This window comes from Callorhinchus milii, unplaced genomic scaffold (genome assembly GCF_018977255.1).
Source record: "Callorhinchus milii isolate IMCB2004 unplaced genomic scaffold, IMCB_Cmil_1.0 Scaffold5, whole genome shotgun sequence".
Taxonomy (NCBI): Eukaryota; Metazoa; Chordata; class Chondrichthyes; order Chimaeriformes; family Callorhinchidae; genus Callorhinchus; species Callorhinchus milii.
In genome coordinates, this window is record NW_024704746.1 from 17,331,320 (window position 1) to 17,350,315 (window position 18,996).

The window sequence follows — 18,996 nt, forward strand, 5'->3', positions numbered from 1 at the left end:
CCCGACACCCAGCTCGGGTCCGTAACTCTGTCTGTCCAGCGTCTTGGGACATCCTCCCGCTGTGAAAGGCACTTTACAAGTGTAATTTTCTTGTTGTTGTTGTCTTACGTGTTCAGGGGAGTTAATATTATTGTGAATAAAACTATTGTTCCAGCTAAAGAGTTCTTTCAAACATGTTGAAAAGTGTGAATTTTAATATATTCAAATCAAAATTCAAATTGAATCTGCTACTTGGAGAATAATTGTCTGAGATCGTTTTTCCAATAATTATCATGAAAGAAAATTAGCCCTATACTGTATACTGCAGTGTGTGTTTGCCATTCCTACTTCAGGATATTGGCAAGTATTTAAGAATGCCCCATAAAAACGTCAAGGGGGCTCAGATTAGTCTAACGTTGGAAACAAACATCTTGTAGCCAGCCATACAACTCAAAGATTTAGAAAGGGCTTCACATCTGGAACCAAATCTGGAATACTAATGCAGGAAAATACACAAACAAACCAATATGGAATACCTAGGGGCCAACGTAATTCAAAACATGACACTAAATTTGTTGAAAAGACACTAGTTTAAGATAGTGTGTCCAGTAAACTTCTAATTTTTAATGGCGGAAATTTCAAACTGTGTGGTTGGTATTTAAATGCAATCAGTGTTTTTATAACTTTTTTATAATTATGATGATTGTTCTTTGTCATTGAACCCACGGTTTCAATTACTTTTAAAATCAAGTCACAGAAAGACAAAGAATAATAATACTTGCATTCGATATAGCACCTTATCATGCCTTCAAGACTTCTCAAAGGGCTTCACAGAATATACTGTTAAGTGAATTGACTGTATATTTTGTGGGTGAAATGTGGCCACATTTAAAAATATAAAAAGTGCCGCATTTACACAGCTCCTTCATATCCTCCCAGTATCAATAGCCTCCATCCCTGCCCTGCCAATTCAAAACATCTAATCAACGAGTATCACGTCAGTCCCAGAGCAAGCTGTTACACAAACAAAACACTTTAAGAAGAGGTTACTTTGTACGTAGGAACAATGTTTAGAAATGTACAACAACAAAGTTGCATGTTAGCTGATTTAGCTTTCAATTATTGTTGTGATCCTACAAAAGATATTTTCAAAAAGGTAATTTAGCTATTACTAAACATGTCTGTGGTTTTTGATGATTTTTACAATGATTTTAAGGACTTTTGACATGTATGCATGAATAATCCATTATTTCCCCAAATGAACCATGACAAAGTGACAGCCTGAGTCACTGCGATTAAGGATTAAGCATATATATATAGGATTTATTTCAAAACTGACCAAACCAACCTTGAAAAATATCTAATTCATGAGACATTGGTGATTATTTATGATGAAAAAACCTTCCAAAGAATAAATCTCCTATTGCACAATTGTTGGTGGTACTGTCACAGTCTGAGCAAATGTTGATGAAATTGCTCATCAAATTTGCCTTTAAATCAGCAAAGAGTTTAGGAACAAAGGTCATCCAGATAATCAAACCTATCTCATCAATTTGTTAATCATTGCAGAAATTTTGTTCCAAATTCCCTATCCATATTCCTTATATTCTTAATTTCCCTGAGTAGCAATATACAGGGAAACCTGGGTCAAATGTCATACTGACTGTGTTATAAGAGAGGTGTGGAAAATTGGCCAAATACCCTGTCACCACTGCTATTACACCCTGGAATTCCATATTTAGTGTTCTCTGGCAATGCATTCCACATTCAATCAGCAGATATTCACACTGCACACACTCAATTTCCCAGAGAACTTTAATTGAACAGATGTATAATTATGTAAATAGTGAAATAATCCAGAGTTCCAAGAACATGATCTACCTTTTGTAACTGTTCCCAGGTCTTAAATGTCATTCCGTTTACTGCTAAAGGCAAAAGACAACCACACCATATGAACACTGCAACTGTGATCTACTAAATAAAGATTGCTTTCCTTGTTTAATCGATGGTTGCTAATTATGCTGTTTATTAGTTAGATAAACAAAATCATTCAAGAAGCTGAAAAAAAATAGCACTTTGTACCCTGTATCTCTAACACTTCCCTTTGATGCGAGGCGCGTGGGCTGGGTCTAAGTAGCATTATCTGTCTCACGGCTGGAACTTCCAGTTTGAAGCTATTGCATGTTACAGTATTTGCTAAGAGGCACGTAAGGAGTCGTGTTCGTAGGTTAGTGTGCTCACCTCACAAGTGAGAGGAGCCGGGTTTGATCCTGAGTGGGGCGAAACCTTAGGCAAGTTTCCTTACTACAAATGCCTGTTTATCTAGCAATAAGTTGGAACCCAGTTGTTAGACGATTGGCAAATTGTTTTCCTGAGGCAATGGTTTCTCCCCGTGTAGTTAGCAAGTGGTCTAGTCTTCTCGAATATTCCTTGACACCAGGTTACAGTGCTTGCTGTGCATAGAGTGTGGTTGCTGTGTGGGCAGCAGCTTCTACATGATAAAGAAACTCACACATTGGGTGTTCACATTGGGTGAACGTCCATCTTCGGATACGAAGGACAATCAATACCGTTATTTGCCAAGAAAAAAAACAGATTTTGAAAATTTGAACATTTAGGTAATGTGGGAGATATTCTTTGATGTGGTTTGAAGCTGATCATTTAGAATGAAACAGCAATGCCAAAAGTACTAGGGTACAGCAATGGACTCAGGAGACTTGAACAACAAGTCACCTATGCTTTGATTACAGACCCAACATCCAGAAACCTTACACAAAAGATCCTTTAGAACAGTGGTGGTCAATCTTGGTTGGTCGGTCACCAAAAAAATAAATTTTCCTGATTGAATATTTATTGATTTATGCCATAAATTTGTGGGTGTTTCGCTTTGATACGTCGAGATGTGAAAAGCGCAATATCAAATGCAAGGATTATTATTATTTATCATTATTAAATACATAAACAAATCACATAAATGGATAAACAAATCAATATTCAAGGGTACGAGGAAAGAAAAATGAATGAGATTGGAATAGGAAGAATCTGCACTTCTGCATGGAATTCTATGTAAATGTTTGATTTTAAATTTAAATGATTTCTCGCTCATGAATCGCAGACTATTCAATTGCCCACAGTAACAAGTCATTTTTTAAAAATCTATAACAGCATACAGTAAAATAAGGTTCTACAAACACAATAGGATAGAAGAACCAAAGGACAGAGGATAAACTGAGGAATTTTCCAGCTAAATGTATCACAAATAGGCCTTGACATATCGAATATACTGCCACCTAGTGCTGCAAATACTGTAAAATATTGAAAATGGAGTACTAGTGGATTGGTTTTAAAGTTAAGAATATCAAAAACTTGCAGTTCAGTGCTAAAGGTAAGCTTAGCAGCCCTGACAAAAAAAACAAATGACATAATATCACAAATAAATATCTATAATTAATACAGTTTTAATAATGTTACAAAGCAAAATAGAAACAAAACCATTTTTTCCAAAGATATACAAATTTGTAAACATTTATGACCTTAGCAATAGGTTATAGACTTGATCCAACAATTTGCATGATCTTCAATGAGTTTTTAAAAAAAAAATTAAAATACATTGATGGCATATTACAAGTCTGAGCATGACTACTGACACAAATGAAAAATAAATTACTCATCTTAATACAGGTTCAGAAATGATAAATTCTGTCTATGTGTTAATCGCCAAACATAGCTGAATAGGTAGTTTTCAGAAGCCGCACATAACTTTGGATGCTTTGATTCCGACTCTCAGATTGTTCAAGACAAAGTTTTAATTCCTGAAGATTCATGTCATAACCTTTTTCAGCCTGTAATATAAAGGATTAAGATTATTTCTGTATAGAGCAGCAGAATTTCTCTAGTAATCATTAAGTTTACTGATATCAGAGTGATTTAATGTGCTCTTCCCCACTTCCTAAAAGCTAAATGGCCATTTCTCACCGCCCTGTTAATATTTTTCACAATAGACTCCAAAAGAGGAATATTCATTTATTCGCTTCAACCTCTGACTCTTGTTCTCCGTTGCTTGGCTTGAGACATTGTCTACCCAAGCTCTCAAAACACAGTATACATACAAAACCCCAAATGCACAGTCCCTGGACATTATAGTACGTTTTGTGAAGCACCTTGAGACGTCTTCCCAGTGTGAAAGGCTCTATACCAAATACAAGGATTAGTATTATTTTCAATAAGTGTAGATTTATGCAAGCAAAGTGTAGATATGAATGGATGCTAACATATATAATGGTTCAATAGCTATTCTGCCAAGCACAGGGGGAATAAAGAATGTTTTTTTCCAAACAATTATTTTAAAACATGTGGTAATCATTTAATGGGTTTGATGTTAATCACTCCTTGTAATAACTGACTTTTTAAGCAAACAAAGTAGGCTCTAGGAGTCCATGCTAAATGCAACCCACAAATATGTAGCAATTATACCACAAAATATATTAATGCAATATGTATGTTTTTGTATAAAGGAATTCACATCATGAAGCCTTTCACCATGTTTTCTTGTGTGAAATTCAATCTTCATGACTTTAAAATAATACTTTCACAAACATTGTGGTGTCTTGCACAGCAGGTATCAGTGAAGCAGTGGATCTTGATCTCAGCTGCATTGCTAACACAAACAGAGGTCCCAAACAGGAACATGTTGCCTTGCATTTCCTGGAAGATGGCACTCAAGTCAACACAAGTGGAGATTTCCTGCTATTAGTCAATTGATTGCCCTGGAAGGCTTTATAACACCTATATTAAAGATTAATACAACCCTCGTTGGTCATACAGATGCTAGAATAGATCCACCTACTTTTTTGTTTTCTAGACCTTGCTCTCTTTGAGCTTTTATTTGTCTCATTCCCTTCCTTTTGATGAACAACCGACTTTCAACCTATTTTGCGAATTCAGCCGTAATCTGTTGCTTTCTTACATGCAAACCAAAAGTCTCGAGCACAATCTGGCCCTCTCAGCAAACATCCTCTCATAGCGTCTTCCTCCTAATATGGCCCAAAACGCCATCTCTGCCAATACCTTCCAACAATCTCCAACAGCAGTGGAGGGCAAACAAATGCGAAGGTGAAGCTTCCTTCTTATGTTTATTAGATTGAATCAGATTAGAATAATATATTAAATTACAAGCGAATAAGCCTTATCAAACAGCTGAAACCTGACTGTTCAGCACTTTGGGACGTCCTCCCGACGTGAAAGGCTCTCTATAAATGTAATTTTGTTGTTGAAACCCTGAAAGTGAAACTGTTGTGCAAATGAACGAACAAAAGGATCCATTTCACCTGACAGAGACTCACATATTTGTTGTTGTGCTGAAGCAGTTTCAGTTCCTTTGCCTTTCTGCTGAACTCGGTTTCCAGACCAAGTATTTTGTTTTGAAGAACACGCTCTCTGGCTACAGCCTGATCTTTTACCTCACTGACCTGTAAATCGAACAGTAGGTAGAAATAATGGTGAACATACGATGATATGTAAGATAAAATTCATTACTTTTTCAAAAAAAACCTGGTTGTCTTTTTGGAATAAATCTTGTCTTTATAACCCAAGGTTAGAATTCAACTGCAATGCTAGTATTTAACACTATTCCTACTGAAGCAACCAAGAGCACATACCTTTTTTCGAACATCATGTAATGCAGCTTCCAATTGACGGCTGAGCGCTGAAGATTCTCTCGTCCTCTCTTCTACTTGTTTTGTACTGAGCTGAAGTGCTCCTTCTTGTTTGATTACAGTGTCTGCAAGCTCTTGATTTTGCAAATCAACCTCTTTTAGTTTCCTTGAAATAAATCATTTAAACATAGATGAGCAGTTTGAAAGTTTTAAAAGAAAAGTGAGCATTCCTTGCAAAAAAAAAGAAGACCCACTGTATTATTTGTTCCTTTACCTTTGCAAAATCCTGAATGAACTGACAAGAAAAGCCTTTCAGCCAAAGTGACGTTAATTTGTTTAGACTTTTCAAACTCATCTCCTTGAATCCTTCAGTGGTCATGAGATCCTCAAATTCTATCCATATACATGTAAAGTGGTGAGGAGGAAATATAATGATCTTACATTGATTCTATCTATTCTACATTAAAAAAAATTTGGTCACTCAATCCATGACTGTTTGTGGGACACTGCTGTGCACAATTGGCTGCCACGCTTTGCCCACAAATATACAGTCAATTCACTTTATAGTATATTCTGTGAAGCACTTTCAGACGTCTAGAAGATGTGAAAAGCGCTATATCAAATGCAAGGGTTATTATTATTATTTATATTGCAGCACTGCATTCAGGTATTCCTGTTGATCTAATTTCTCTCAAATTTCATATTGTGTGACACAAACCAATTTTGAGTGCTTTCGCACTAAATAAATACCTCGAAAACAGGACTAAAAGATGCATTTTATAACTCTGTAGTTGTGGATGTATATCCTTAAACAGATAAATCCTTAAACCTGACAAATGTAATGGGCAATGATTCAGTTCTAAGCTGGTTCCTATAGTGGGCGGCTGCACAACCCCATTCAAACTGTTTTTTTTTCATTCCTCCCAACTGAAGAAGAATCAGTGTGGAAAATAAAAGGAGGAGAAAATACCTACATCAAAATCAACTTGGAGTTCAATACACACAGGAAAAAAAATTGTCAAAGTTAAAATCTGATGAAACATTACCGAGAAAGAACTTCAAATTTCATTTGTAGCTCATGCATTTCTTCACTCAAAGGCTCTCTCGTTTTCAAAGAGGATTTTAAACTCTGGATGTCAACCTGGAAAGTCAACAGATTTACAGTACTTTGACAAAGAAATCTACAATCCATTAACTGCAGTAAAATTACCGTGAAATAGAGCATTATATCAGAGACTAAACACCGGCAGGTAGGGCAAGCTAAGACTAGATAATAAAGTACAAAGAAATAATAAAGCTCCATACAAAGGAAACATGGGGTGGGGGGTGATGGATTTGGGTTTATATCTTAAAAGCCAAGTTGTTCCAGGAATGCACACACCATGCTTTGTACATAGTTTCCCAAATCATGTAGACTAGCATTGTACAAAAATACACAGCAACAGGAGCACAAGTACCATGTGAGAAATACTCATTCACATGCATATAGGGATGCATATAGCAATGGCTGGGTAGAGTAAGCATCAGAGATGGCTTCAACTAACTACAGTGTCAAAGTCCATTACCCAATGAAGGCATTTGCTTTTAACACTCAGCACCTTATTCTGCAGTTCAATCATTGATTTTGATTGATCAGAGAATCTTCTCTTGAGACACAGGAGGTTTTTCTCACACTCATACAGCCTATGTTCAGCTGCTTTCAGCAGCTCAGGAAAAGGTTTCAATTCCTTCAAACGTGGTTCCATTTCATCTTTCACCTGCGCATTGGGGGTTAACAGTAGTGAGTGGTGAGGGGGGGTGCAAAAGGTAGATGGTAAATGAATAAACCTGATAGGATCACCACTATATCACAATTCATATGGAAACCTCTATGGTGTACAACATAGCATTTTAAATGTACATGATATAATAAATAATCCTAATCAATAGGGAAAATAGGTTTGAACGACACAATGCTTTTCAGAACAGATGATCTGTAATGACAGTGAAGAGTGTAGCAATATTATTTGTTTTTGCTTCAACAGTGTATGTATGTAATTAACATGCCAGCAGCATATGTGGTATGCTTCATAGGAATTAATTGCTGACTTGTTGGCTGCAATACTGGCTCATTTTTTTCTTTAAATAGAACCAAACTTTGATGCTGTCTAAAGTAACTGGTGTAGCCATCAATAATGGGTAAAGCTGTTTAAGGGCGAACTGGAAGGAAAAAAACATCAGCATCAGTCAGTAAAAATATTGTGCTTATTTTACTGGTGAAAAGAACACAAGTAAAATTTGGCTTTTAAAGAAGCAGAATAATGCCATTTTCAAATTGAGATTGTTTTTAAATTTCTTCTAAGAACTGGTTGTATAAAAATATAGCAATGGAATCATCATTTTTGTGACGTTTTAAACTTGGTAACATCAAACAACCAACAATTCAGTGAAACCTGAATCTTTAAGTAGAGTGTTCAAAGGAAAAAGCAATTATAGTTAGGCTCATTTCTGCCCAAGCCAATATACTTGTCAACAGGAGTTCTAGGTAATTTAATTCCTTCTAATGTTGAAAAACAAGTTTAATAGAATTACCCTCAAACAATTAAGATAAAAAGGGTTTAGCTTTTCCTCAACACAGTGCACTGAACATTAATGATTTGTTTTTGAGTCGCCTAAAGTTTTCACCCTCTATGAAAATATGTACATTAATGTTAGACATTAATGTTAGACATAAATACACAGAAAATGCTTGTGAATATACCCTTTTAGTTTCCATCAGCCTCACATCTTTTAGCTGATGATTTTCTTTGGTAGTCTTTCCAAGTTTCGCCTCCAAATCTTCAGTTGTTGTTTGCAATAACTGGACCTGGGGTTGCAGGGGAAAGTGCATTAACTTTCTGTCTCCCATCATTTTGTAATTTGCAGAATATATGCTTTTTCCAATCACAAACTCTCTAAATTATAGAACAAGTAAAATGTAAAGATGGAATGAAGGAAGAGATAAAGATTTTCTAAAGCAGAAATGCTTTTCCTTTCCCCACACAAGCCAATGTTATCTCATTAAGCAAGATTGATGAAATAATGAAAGCAAATTGAATACTTTTTTCAGTAGAAACGCTCTCACTGTCACTCTCATTGAGATCAGCTAAATGAATATAAATAGAGAATTCAACCTAGGATGACCTTAGTCTGTGTAGCTCAGCATTATACCAGATGATGCATTTCGTTTGATTAAAAATTGCCTTTAAAGAAGGATTTTTATAACTATCAATTTAGTTTGGTTCCAAAGCCAGTTCTTGCAGGTGAATATCAAGCTGAAATGTGGATTGGATGTCAGAGATGGAGTTTGGGATGAAAATGAATTATCAAGTAAAACCTTCAGGAGCTTGGTCAAATGCACCATTAGCAATGCCCAAATTTACTATGCCGCCAAGTCCATTTAAAAGATCTCTTAAAGGGATTCTATAATCTTCCGGAGAGGTAAATGTTCATAACATTTTGCATTGTAGCTTATCAAAGTGGTTTGTTTACCTGCATTTCATACTGTGCAACAGCCTCTTCCTGCTGTTTGGCTTCATCTTTCATCTTCTCCAGTTCAGTTTCAGTAAGAGCTGTCTTTTCTTCTAATGCTGCTATTGAAGCCTGTGAAAGGCATTGCAGTGATCATTTTGCCAAAAGAACTCATGGCCAGTACAGTGAAATCCACCTATACTTAAATCAACCAATACACAAGTCATATTAAACTCAGTCTCACTCAAAGCATGAGGGACGGGTTCAACCCAAAACACATTTGGGCAGAAAAAAGGGAAAACAACAACAACAACAAGATTCCATTTATTGAGCGCCTTTCACGTCGGGAGGACGTCCCAAGGCGCTGTACAGTTGGGTCAGGACCCGAGCAGGGGGGAAATGGTCAGGGTGAGGGGAGGGAAGGGAGGGAGCGAGGAGGGGGTAGAGAGTCGAGAAGGGAGCTGAAGGCACGGTCAAAGAGAAAGGTCTTGAGCCTGGCCTTGAAGGAGGAAAGGGAGGAGGCAAGGCGAAGGCACTCGGGGATAGAGTTCCAGAGCCTAGGGGCTGAGAGGCTGAAGGCCCGGCCACCGATAGTAGGGCGGTTGGGGCGGGGGATGTGGAGCAGACTGGAGCCAGAGGAACGGCGGGTACGGGCGGGTAGGTAGGGGAATAGTAGGTTGGAGAGGTAGGAGGGAGCAAGGCTGTGAATGGCCTTGTAGGTGAGGATCTTGAATTCGATCCTCTGGGGGATGGGGAGCCAGTGGAGGCGAGCGAGGGTGGGAGTGATGTGTTCCCGAAGCCTGGTGCGGGACAGTACACGAGCTGCAGAGTTCTGAATGACCTGCAGTGTGGAGGGAGGTGCCGGGAAGGCGGCAAGGAGAGAGTTCCCATAGTCCAGCCTTGAGGTGATAAAGGCGTGGACCAGAGTTTCAGCAGAGTGAGGGGTGAGGTAGTGGAAACGAAGCTGGGAAGCGACGACTCGCTCTCAGACCTTGGAAATAAAGTAGAAAGATAGAGACAGTGGGCTTCATTTGGGAGCAGGTGGTCGGCTTCATTTGGGAGATGATGGTATAACTTGCAATGGATACTGAACCAGTTTGCTAGCTCACTTGTTAAACAGAAACTGGCATAGCAATATTCAAGTTCTGACCGAGCAGCTAAATCAGAGACAGATAAAGCAAATGCATACTAGGAATTCCCCTTACACCACAGTTTACTTTGTACGAAGTTCGAAAATCAGAACAGTTCAAGGCTAAAAGATGCCACTGAACTTGCAGACTTATGGTGCTGGGTGCTAAAAGCAGATCAATTCCCTCTTAAAACAGAGACACAAGATTCTCTGAATACAATATTTATTCCACGAGTGAAGGAAATTACATAAAATGAATGGCTGCCAGAACCACAAACCGTTTGTACAAGCTTCCTTCACTCATAAAATAAATTTCAACAATCTTGAATTCAATAATCTATGTTAGGTTATAATGACAGTGCGAGTTTACATTATCAGCAAAATTGAGCGCACTATCTGCACTGGTTAATATGTTACAAAGAAGCAGTCAGTGAACTTCCCCATTGCAGCTAAGATATTTCTGTGTATTTTTGAAAATAAGATTATTAAAGCAAATGGATATTCCCCACCTCCCACCCACTGCAGGTTTAAGAAGTGGAAGACAGTAATGAAAGACAATAACAAGAAGATTATATTTGTATAGCGCCTTTCACGTCGGGAGAACGTCCCAAGGAGCAGATTAAAAAACATAAGAATATTATACCTTCAGTTGTGCATTTTTCAGGTTTAAATTGTAGTTTTCAAAGTTGCTGGTTTGTAACTTCTCCACTAGTTCGCTGTTCGGCACGACAGCGCTTACTGTAGTACCCTGAAGCTGCTCCTCCAGACCAGCCACCTTACTGTGTATTAGAATGAAAATAGATTATAATCCCCGACTTCTACAACAAAGAGATTAGTAATGCACAGTGGTTTCTGGTTAGAATCCCCAAATACAATAAAAAGCACGCTTACTCTTGAAGGGAAACTATCTCGGTCTCCAACAGGGTTTTGTCCTCAACAGCCGTCTCGTGTTGTTTCTTCCAGCTGTCCAGAGCTAAACGGGCTTCCGATAATTTCACATCCTAAACATTTTATGGAACATTATAAAATAATCCTCACTGTGCGACAGCAGGTCACCAACTTAACATCGATCTCTCAAAAGGCTATTGTCCATATTGGAATTAAATCCATAAGAACAAAAGGCCCTCGCTCAGAGGAGAAAGTTAAACTAAAGTGTGTGCTAATGCAGTCTCCATTCTTAGAGCTGCATTGCTTAAGGCAACATCTTTTCTATTTAAATTCTTTGTCCAGTGAATATCTGGAAGGCCATCTCCCTCACACCATCGGTGTCTAACCCCATCTCTGTGAAGCAATCTGAGACATTGCCATACTTGAAGGGAGCTATATAAATACAAGTTGTTGTTGTTGTACCTTGTCATTGAGCTGAGAAGTAAGGTTTGCAATAGTAGCTTCAAACCGTTCTGCTCTCCGTTTTTGGGCTCGTGTAGCCTTCTTCAGACCCTCCTTGTCTTCTTCAGCCTTCTCCTTCACAGTCGATAACTGAGATTTAAGGTTCTCAATCTGCAGGTTTTGGTCAATTACTGTCCTCTCTAGCCCCTGTAAGGATACGTTTTGCCCACAAAAAAATACAATCAATCCACATTACAGTATATTCTGTGAAGCGCTTTGAGATGTCTCGAAGACATGATAGGGCGCTATATCAATGGCAAGGATTGTTATGATTACATCAAACCTTGATATTTTCCAGAGTGTCCACTAGGTGTCGTTAGACTGTATAGTTTCAAAGAGGGATTAAAAATATTAAAGAGCATAAAGGATGGGTCCTAGAGTAAGAGATCACAACAATTTTTACAATAAGATATTTGATACGGTTTTGACAGGAAAATGTTTAAATACCATTACCTGCAAGTTACATCTGACCCGAGTATTTAAACAACCTTAGCTGAAGAGATTTTTTAATTCTATTTGAGGGTCTAACACGCAGTTTAAAGTATTGAGTAGAAATTACTCATACTTACCACAATTTGAACTGACAACCTATTGTTCTCAGCCTCCTTATTTCTAAGTTGACCTTGAAGATGGGCTCGAGTTGCTTCTACAGATTTTGACATTTGCTTTGCACAATCAGAATTATCCTGCAAACACAAAACAGTTTTTTTTTAAATCAGTAATTTGTATTTTTACATTTAGAAAAAAAGATTTTATTAAATTACTCAATCATCTTTTACCTTTTCCATCTGGTACAGTTCTGAGAGCTCTTTCACACTTCTCTCTGTCTCCAGGAACTTTCTTTTTAAAAGCTATAAAATGGATTCAGTACAAGATTTAGGTGGTCCAAATGGCCTGTTTCTGTGTTGTAACTATCTGCAATTAATTCTATGTAAATAGGAAACAAAATATTTTTGTGCAAATGTAATGTTTAATTAGGAACCATATTTATTTAGTCATTTCATAATTGACACAATACTTACATTATTTTCAATTTCACTTCTGGTCAGCTTGTGTATCAACATGTCTATCTGTCTGTTGGTATAATCCAGATTGAGCTGTAAAGGGAAAAAAAGACCGGAATATGAATGCTTACTTTATTTTAAAGTTTCGGGAGGTGGAGGGGACAGGAAAAGAGAGAGAGGAAGTGTAGATAATATTTTAAGAACATTCAATAAAACAAAATTAAAGAACTAAAATAGCAGCAGTATTAATGAGACAATTTCCAGGTAATTAATTTATTTTTAGTTAGGATCTGTCTGCATTTTTATAGCAAACCACCCACTTTATACACAATAAAATGTTAGTTTGCATGTTGTTGCAAATATTAATCATGCTTGCCCCAAATCATCATACTGTATTTGTATTTATATTTTCTCTTACTTCTGGACTCCACAAATCTCGGAGCAGATGTTGTAGTGTTCGGTTTGTGGTCTTAAAACTCTCCAGTTTCTCCAACAAGTCTTTTCCCCCAGTGATTGTGCGGAGCCCTGAAGCTGAAACTCGATTCTCCTACAATGCCAACAAAAAGACACATTGATAACTAACAGCTGAGCATGTCCACTCGGTACATTCAGCACTGTGGACCCATTCCTATAAGAGCAAGACTGAGAAACCCAAATTGATTCCAAGCCTTTAAAAGCAGGTACATTTTGTAGGCAAACACAGCAGCCAATCTGCAAATAGCAACGTCTACAAATACACATGATGTGAAAGACTAATAGGAACTGAAGGATTTTCAGTCAGGGCACAGGTAGAAATACCCTTTTCTCTTTTTGGATAGTGCCATGGGATCTTTAACATCCATCCAATCAGGCAGCTGGGACCTCAGATTAATGTCTCAACCAAAGGAGGGCATCTCCAACAATACAGCAGCCCCCTCCCCTCCCCCAGTACCTCATCAGAGTGTCAGCATAGTGTATGGGGTCAAGGTGAGTTGGGGCTTGAATCCACAATCTTTTAATTCAGAGGTGAGATGGCCACCAACTGAGCCAGGCTACTGACACCATAACTAGTGAAAATTTAAAATGAATGTAAAAAGTCGCAGTTTGATCGATAAACTAGCAGTGAGCTTAGATCAACCTTAGGTCACAGAATTCTGAAAAGTTGCTGTGACAGATGTAAGGGTTATTCTCTTGTTAATATCTGCTTTGAGAATATACGTAGTCGACTATATTGTCCATTTATTTGTTATCTGTATTGAAATGCTTCACTTTTACTTACGTGCATTAAGTCAGCTATGGCGTTCTCAAATGTAGCAACCTGTATTGCAGCAGACATTGACGCCACCTCAGCTTCAGCAAGTGCCTGCAATAAAAGGTTGTCCTCATCACGCTCTTCCTTCTGTAATCTAACAATCGGTAAAAGCTACATTAAAGGTTTACAACTGTGTATTTGTTTGGAATACACAATCTTGTTAATTACAGATAAAGTGGCAGGGAACAAAGTGAAATATACATCAATAAAGTCAACTGTAAATCCTACACTGGCTGGCACGGAACATATAAGATAGTCTTATCTTAAAACCATCATGAAATGGATCACAATAAATGGTATTCAGAGGAGGGAGCGAGATGGAGGGAGTGAGTAAGGCAGTTCCAGAGCCTCGGGCCATAGTGGCTGAAGGCACGGCCGCCGAGGGTGGAGGGGAGGACTCGGGGGACGAGGAGGAGGCCAGACCCAGAGGAACGAAGGCAACGGGTACTATTTTGAGGACAGAGGAGGTCAGAGAGGTAAGGGGAGTGCAGAGGAGTGCAGGGACTTGAATACAAGGGTGAAGATCTTGAAATAAAAAAAATGTTCAATTGTACAAATATTGAACAGGATTAACAGTTTGCAAATACAGTGAATGAGGCTGGGTGAGGTGCATCATAAATAACTATATTGTCAATGATTGATAACTGAGTTAATGAAAAGGATAGTCTTAATCTTGCATTTTCAAATGGGGGGAATGTCTCAAAGTGCTTCATAGAAATACTGTATACTGTAAAGTGTATTGATTCGCCTCGCTTCCTCCCTTGCATCCTTCAAGGCCGGTCTCAAGACCCTTCTCTTCGACCATGCCTTTGGTCTCCCTCCCACCTCTCTGCCTTCCCTCATCCCTACACCACCCTTCTCCCATGCTCGGGCCCCGACATCTGACTGTTCAGCGCTTTGGGACGTCCTCCCGACGTGAAAGGAGCTCTATAAATGTAATTTTGTTGCTGTTGTTGATTGTAGTATTGTTTGGGCAAACATAAAATTCATAAATTATTCCAGAATAGATTAACTAATCCGTTTCACGCCTGTGGTTTTGGAGAATTAAAAAGAAAAGCCAGAAATTGAGCAAACTAGAAATATTTTTCAATAACCGTAAAGGATACGTTTCCACTAATTAAGGGATAAGACTTGTAACACTTAGAACCATTACGTGTTTCTGTTTAATCTTGTGTAGGAATGGACCATGAAAATGTGGTGCCCACAGAGATCAATCTGTTAATAAAATTGATGGTTAAAATTGTCAATGGCAGCAGGAATGTCAAGTGAGATGAGAAAGGACAGCAAACCCAGGAGCAGTCAGAGAGAATGTCATTGGTGGCTTTGACTAGGCCGATATAAGTTGCTGTGGGCAGTTTGGAGTTGGTTTGCAGGGTCTCAAACAGGAAAAAGTGAGTATTGTGAGTCCCTTTGGATGACAACCACACATTCTAAAACCTTAAGAAAAAAGGACACGTTAGATACAGGCGAGCTCCCTAACAATATTGCATTATGAAGAGTGGTAATAGAGAAAGCAGGGCTCAAAAGAAAGGACATGTGAAAATGACAAGTGGTGCCATATATTTAGTCTAGAGTGTCCTGTACAGTATAGAACAATTTATATAAGCGGCCTTTGCCAAAGTAAATCATAGTACAGCCATAAACAGCCATGACATTGGCTGGAAAAGTAGCCATTTTAATACAGCTAAATCCCAAGCATGTCTGCAGACACAATTCCATATTGTTAAGAATTACTGTTACGCAATTTAAGCAAAATGATTTCATTGAGTGAATAAAGACAGCAAGTTGTGTACTTGTGTTACTTGAGCGGTTACCTCCTTTGGTCCAACTCTTTCTGTAACTTTTCAAAACTCTCCCGAAGATTCCTATTTTCAGATGTAGTTCTTGCTAGCTCCTGTGATAGATCTGACAATTCTTCTCCATAGTCTTTCAAAGCTTTGTTTGACAGATTAAATGTATCTTTGTTATCATGTTCCTCTGACTGTTTGATTTTCTTGTGACCTGGTAACTAAACACAACAATAACGTTTAGCTGGTAAACTTATTTGTTTTAAATCCAAAAGCTCAAACTGGGCTACATAATAATCCTTACGTTTGATACAACACCTTATCACATCTTCGAGACGTCTCAAAGCACTTCACAGAATATACTGTAAACTTGAATTGACTATGTTTTGTGGGCGAAATGCAGCAGGCAATTGCGCACAGCAGTGTCCCACAAACAGTCATGGATTGAGTTACCAAATTATTTTTATTTATTTTAAAGGAATTATTACCCCCAGAAAAGCGATCCACCAATCGACTAACAACCAGGTTTCTGCTTACTGCTCGGTGAACAGAGGCATGTGCAGTAGATAAACTTCCCCATCATTTAATCCTACCAGGAATCAAACCCAGGTATTTTACTAACCACTACAGGACTATGTAGAATATGGAAGGAAATGTAAGCGGCAGAACATTATCTGTTCTTACTTCACTTTTCAGACTTTCCAAATCTTCCATCAAGCTGTCAATCTGCTTTTCATATTGATCCATTCGTTCACGAATGTTGACTTTGTGATCAACACTTGCTTCACTGGAATGGAGAACCAAATAGATCGTTTCTGCCTCCTGTGGAGTGACTGCTGTTTCTTGTGTTGGTTCCTTACAATATTAAAAGAATACATTGTGAAAATGGTATTAGACAGACATAGTTACCTATTGGAATTGTAACCTTTTAAAAGCATTTATAAGCATATATATCTCCGGAGTATCAACCAAAAGTTTGCCTCCTTCTCTCCCCCAAGAAGATAAGTCACGATTCCGTTAAAAGTCTTGCAGGATACAACAAGACATTCGGTTCAGTCCTGCAAGGGGCGATTTCAGGACAGACACCAGATAGTTTTATTACCCAGAGAGTAGTCAGCCATTGGGAAACTATAATAATAATAATCCTTGCATTTGATATAGTGCTTTTCACGTCGGGAGGACGTCCCAAAGCGCTTCACAGAACACACCGTAAAGTGAATTGACTGTATATTTGTAGGCGAACGCGGCAGCCAATTGCGCACAGCAATGTCCCACAAACAGCCGTGGATGGAAAATGACCAATTTATTATTGTTTTGGGTTTTGAAGGGATTATTATTAGGCTCTGCGTGGAGTAAGGAAACTTGCCCAAGGTTTCGCCCTCTGCCTGGAATTGAACTCGGGTCTCTCGCTTGCAAAGCGAGTGCTCTAACCACTGAGCTACAGGACTCCACTACGGCCAGGAAGGGTGGTCAATCCCAGGACACCGGGTTTAGCAGGATATGGTGATGGGAGATGAGGGTGGGGATCCTGGAAGAATGAAAGCTGACGGGCCGAGAGCACGCTTCCTCACCTGGACTAATCTTTGTGGGCTACTTTTGTGGAAAGTTTTAGAATTCGTGCGAGGAAGAAGCCGACCAGCGAGGGGGGGGGGGGGGGGGGGGGGGGGGGGGTTTGCAGGAACTCCTGATCTTCAACGTGTCTCTCAAACTTGGTACAAATAAGGTTACATTCAATACACACACACACAGACACATTTAGAGTCAGTGCAACAGTATCGAGCTGTGACTGTCACACACACACACACCCCCACACACCACTACACACACCCCCACACTACACACACCCCCACACACACACCCCTCCACACTACACACCCCCCCACACTACACACACACCCACACTCTACACACACACCCACACACACCCCCACACTACACACCCCCACACTACACACACCCCCACACTATACACACTACACACCCCCACACTACACACCCCCACACTACACACACACACACTACACACACACACACACCCACACTACACACACACACTACACACACACACTACACACACACACACACTACACACACACCCTACACCCCCACAGCGGCTGCGGACAGAGAAAGTCACAGAGGCTGAGCCCTCACCCTCGGCTCTGGACGATCTGATCCTCTCAGCGTCACTCTCAGCTCAGCCATCGGCGGCTTAACTCTCCATCCACCCCCCACTCCAAACAGCAGCTGTGTTTTGGCTACAAAGACACGCTCGGCATGTGGGGGGGGGGGGGGGGGGGGGTGAAGGGTGGGGGTGAGGCTGGGGCTGAGTGGGAGTGGGGGGTGAGGCTGGGGGTGGGGGTGGGGCTGAGTGGTGGTGGGGGGTGGGGCTGAGGCTGAGGGTTGGGGGGTGAGGCTGGGGGTGGGGTGAGGGTGGGGGGGGTGTTTCTGGGGTGGGGGGTGAGGCTGGGGGTGGGGGGTGAGGCTGGGGGTGGGGGTGAGGCTGGGGGTGAGGGTGGGGGGGGGTGAGGGTGGGGGGGGGTGAGGGTGAGGCTGGGGGTGGGGCTGAGGCTCGGGGTGAGGCTCGGGGTGGGGGTGATGGTGAGGGTGGGGCTGAGGCTCGGGGTGAGGGTGGGGGTGGGGCTGAGGCTCGGGTGGGGGTGAAGGTGGGGGTGAGGGTGATGGTGGGGGTGAGGGTGGGGGTGATGGTGAGGGTGAGGGTGGGGCTGAGGCTCGGGTGAGGGTGGGGGTGAGGGTGGGGGTGGGGCTGAGGCTCGGGGTGAGGGTGGGGGTGGGGTGGGGGTGGGGGTGAGGGTGGGGGTGGGGGTGGGGGTGGGGGTGGACCCGCTGAGCTCCGCTGCTTTCGCTTTGGTTACCACTCGGTGACCTCAGCAGCTGTTGCCGACGCCAGAGACTGAGCAGCTCATTGGGCACTTTAAAATCTGGGCGCAGGCGGGAGGTCAGGGGATTGGACAAACCTCTCCCCCACACACCCCCCCCCCCCCACACACCCCCCCCCCCCCCCACACACACACACACCCCCACACACCCCCACACACACACAACACACCCCACAAACACTACCCCCCCACACACACACACCACCCCCCCCACACACACACCCCCCCACACACACACACCACCCCCCACACACACACCCCCCACACACACCCCCCACACACCCCCCCACCCCCCCACACCACACACCCCCCCCACACACACACCCCCCACACACACACACACCCCCCACACACACACAGACCCCCACACCCCCCCC

At 40.8% G+C, this 18,996-nt stretch overlaps 1 protein-coding gene across 2 annotated transcripts; it reads right to left on the reverse strand.

Annotated features, from left to right (window-relative positions):
- Positions 1-3,419: 3,419 nt before the first annotated feature.
- LOC103174686 (outer dense fiber protein 2) lies at positions 3,420-17,976 on the reverse strand. Of its 2 annotated transcripts, XM_042335350.1 has the most exons (18): positions 17,874-17,976; positions 16,407-16,577; positions 15,750-15,943; positions 13,903-14,029; positions 13,063-13,191; positions 12,663-12,737; positions 12,420-12,491; positions 12,210-12,326; positions 11,602-11,787; positions 11,143-11,252; positions 10,895-11,030; positions 9,144-9,254; positions 8,374-8,478; positions 7,232-7,390; positions 6,680-6,774; positions 5,637-5,799; positions 5,322-5,447; positions 3,420-3,821 (listed from the first exon to the last, which is right to left on the reverse strand). In XM_042335350.1, the coding sequence occupies exons 1-18, from the start codon at positions 17,922-17,924 to the stop codon at positions 3,690-3,692; spliced, it is 2,259 nt and encodes a 752-aa protein (XP_042191284.1). In that variant the 5' UTR covers positions 17,925-17,976; the 3' UTR covers positions 3,420-3,689. The 2 variants fall into 2 exon arrangements, with proteins under 2 accessions (XP_042191284.1, XP_042191285.1); XM_042335351.1 differs by lacking the exon at positions 7,232-7,390 and having other exon boundaries at positions 3,520-3,821.
- Between the last annotated feature and the right edge of the window lie 1,020 nt (positions 17,977-18,996).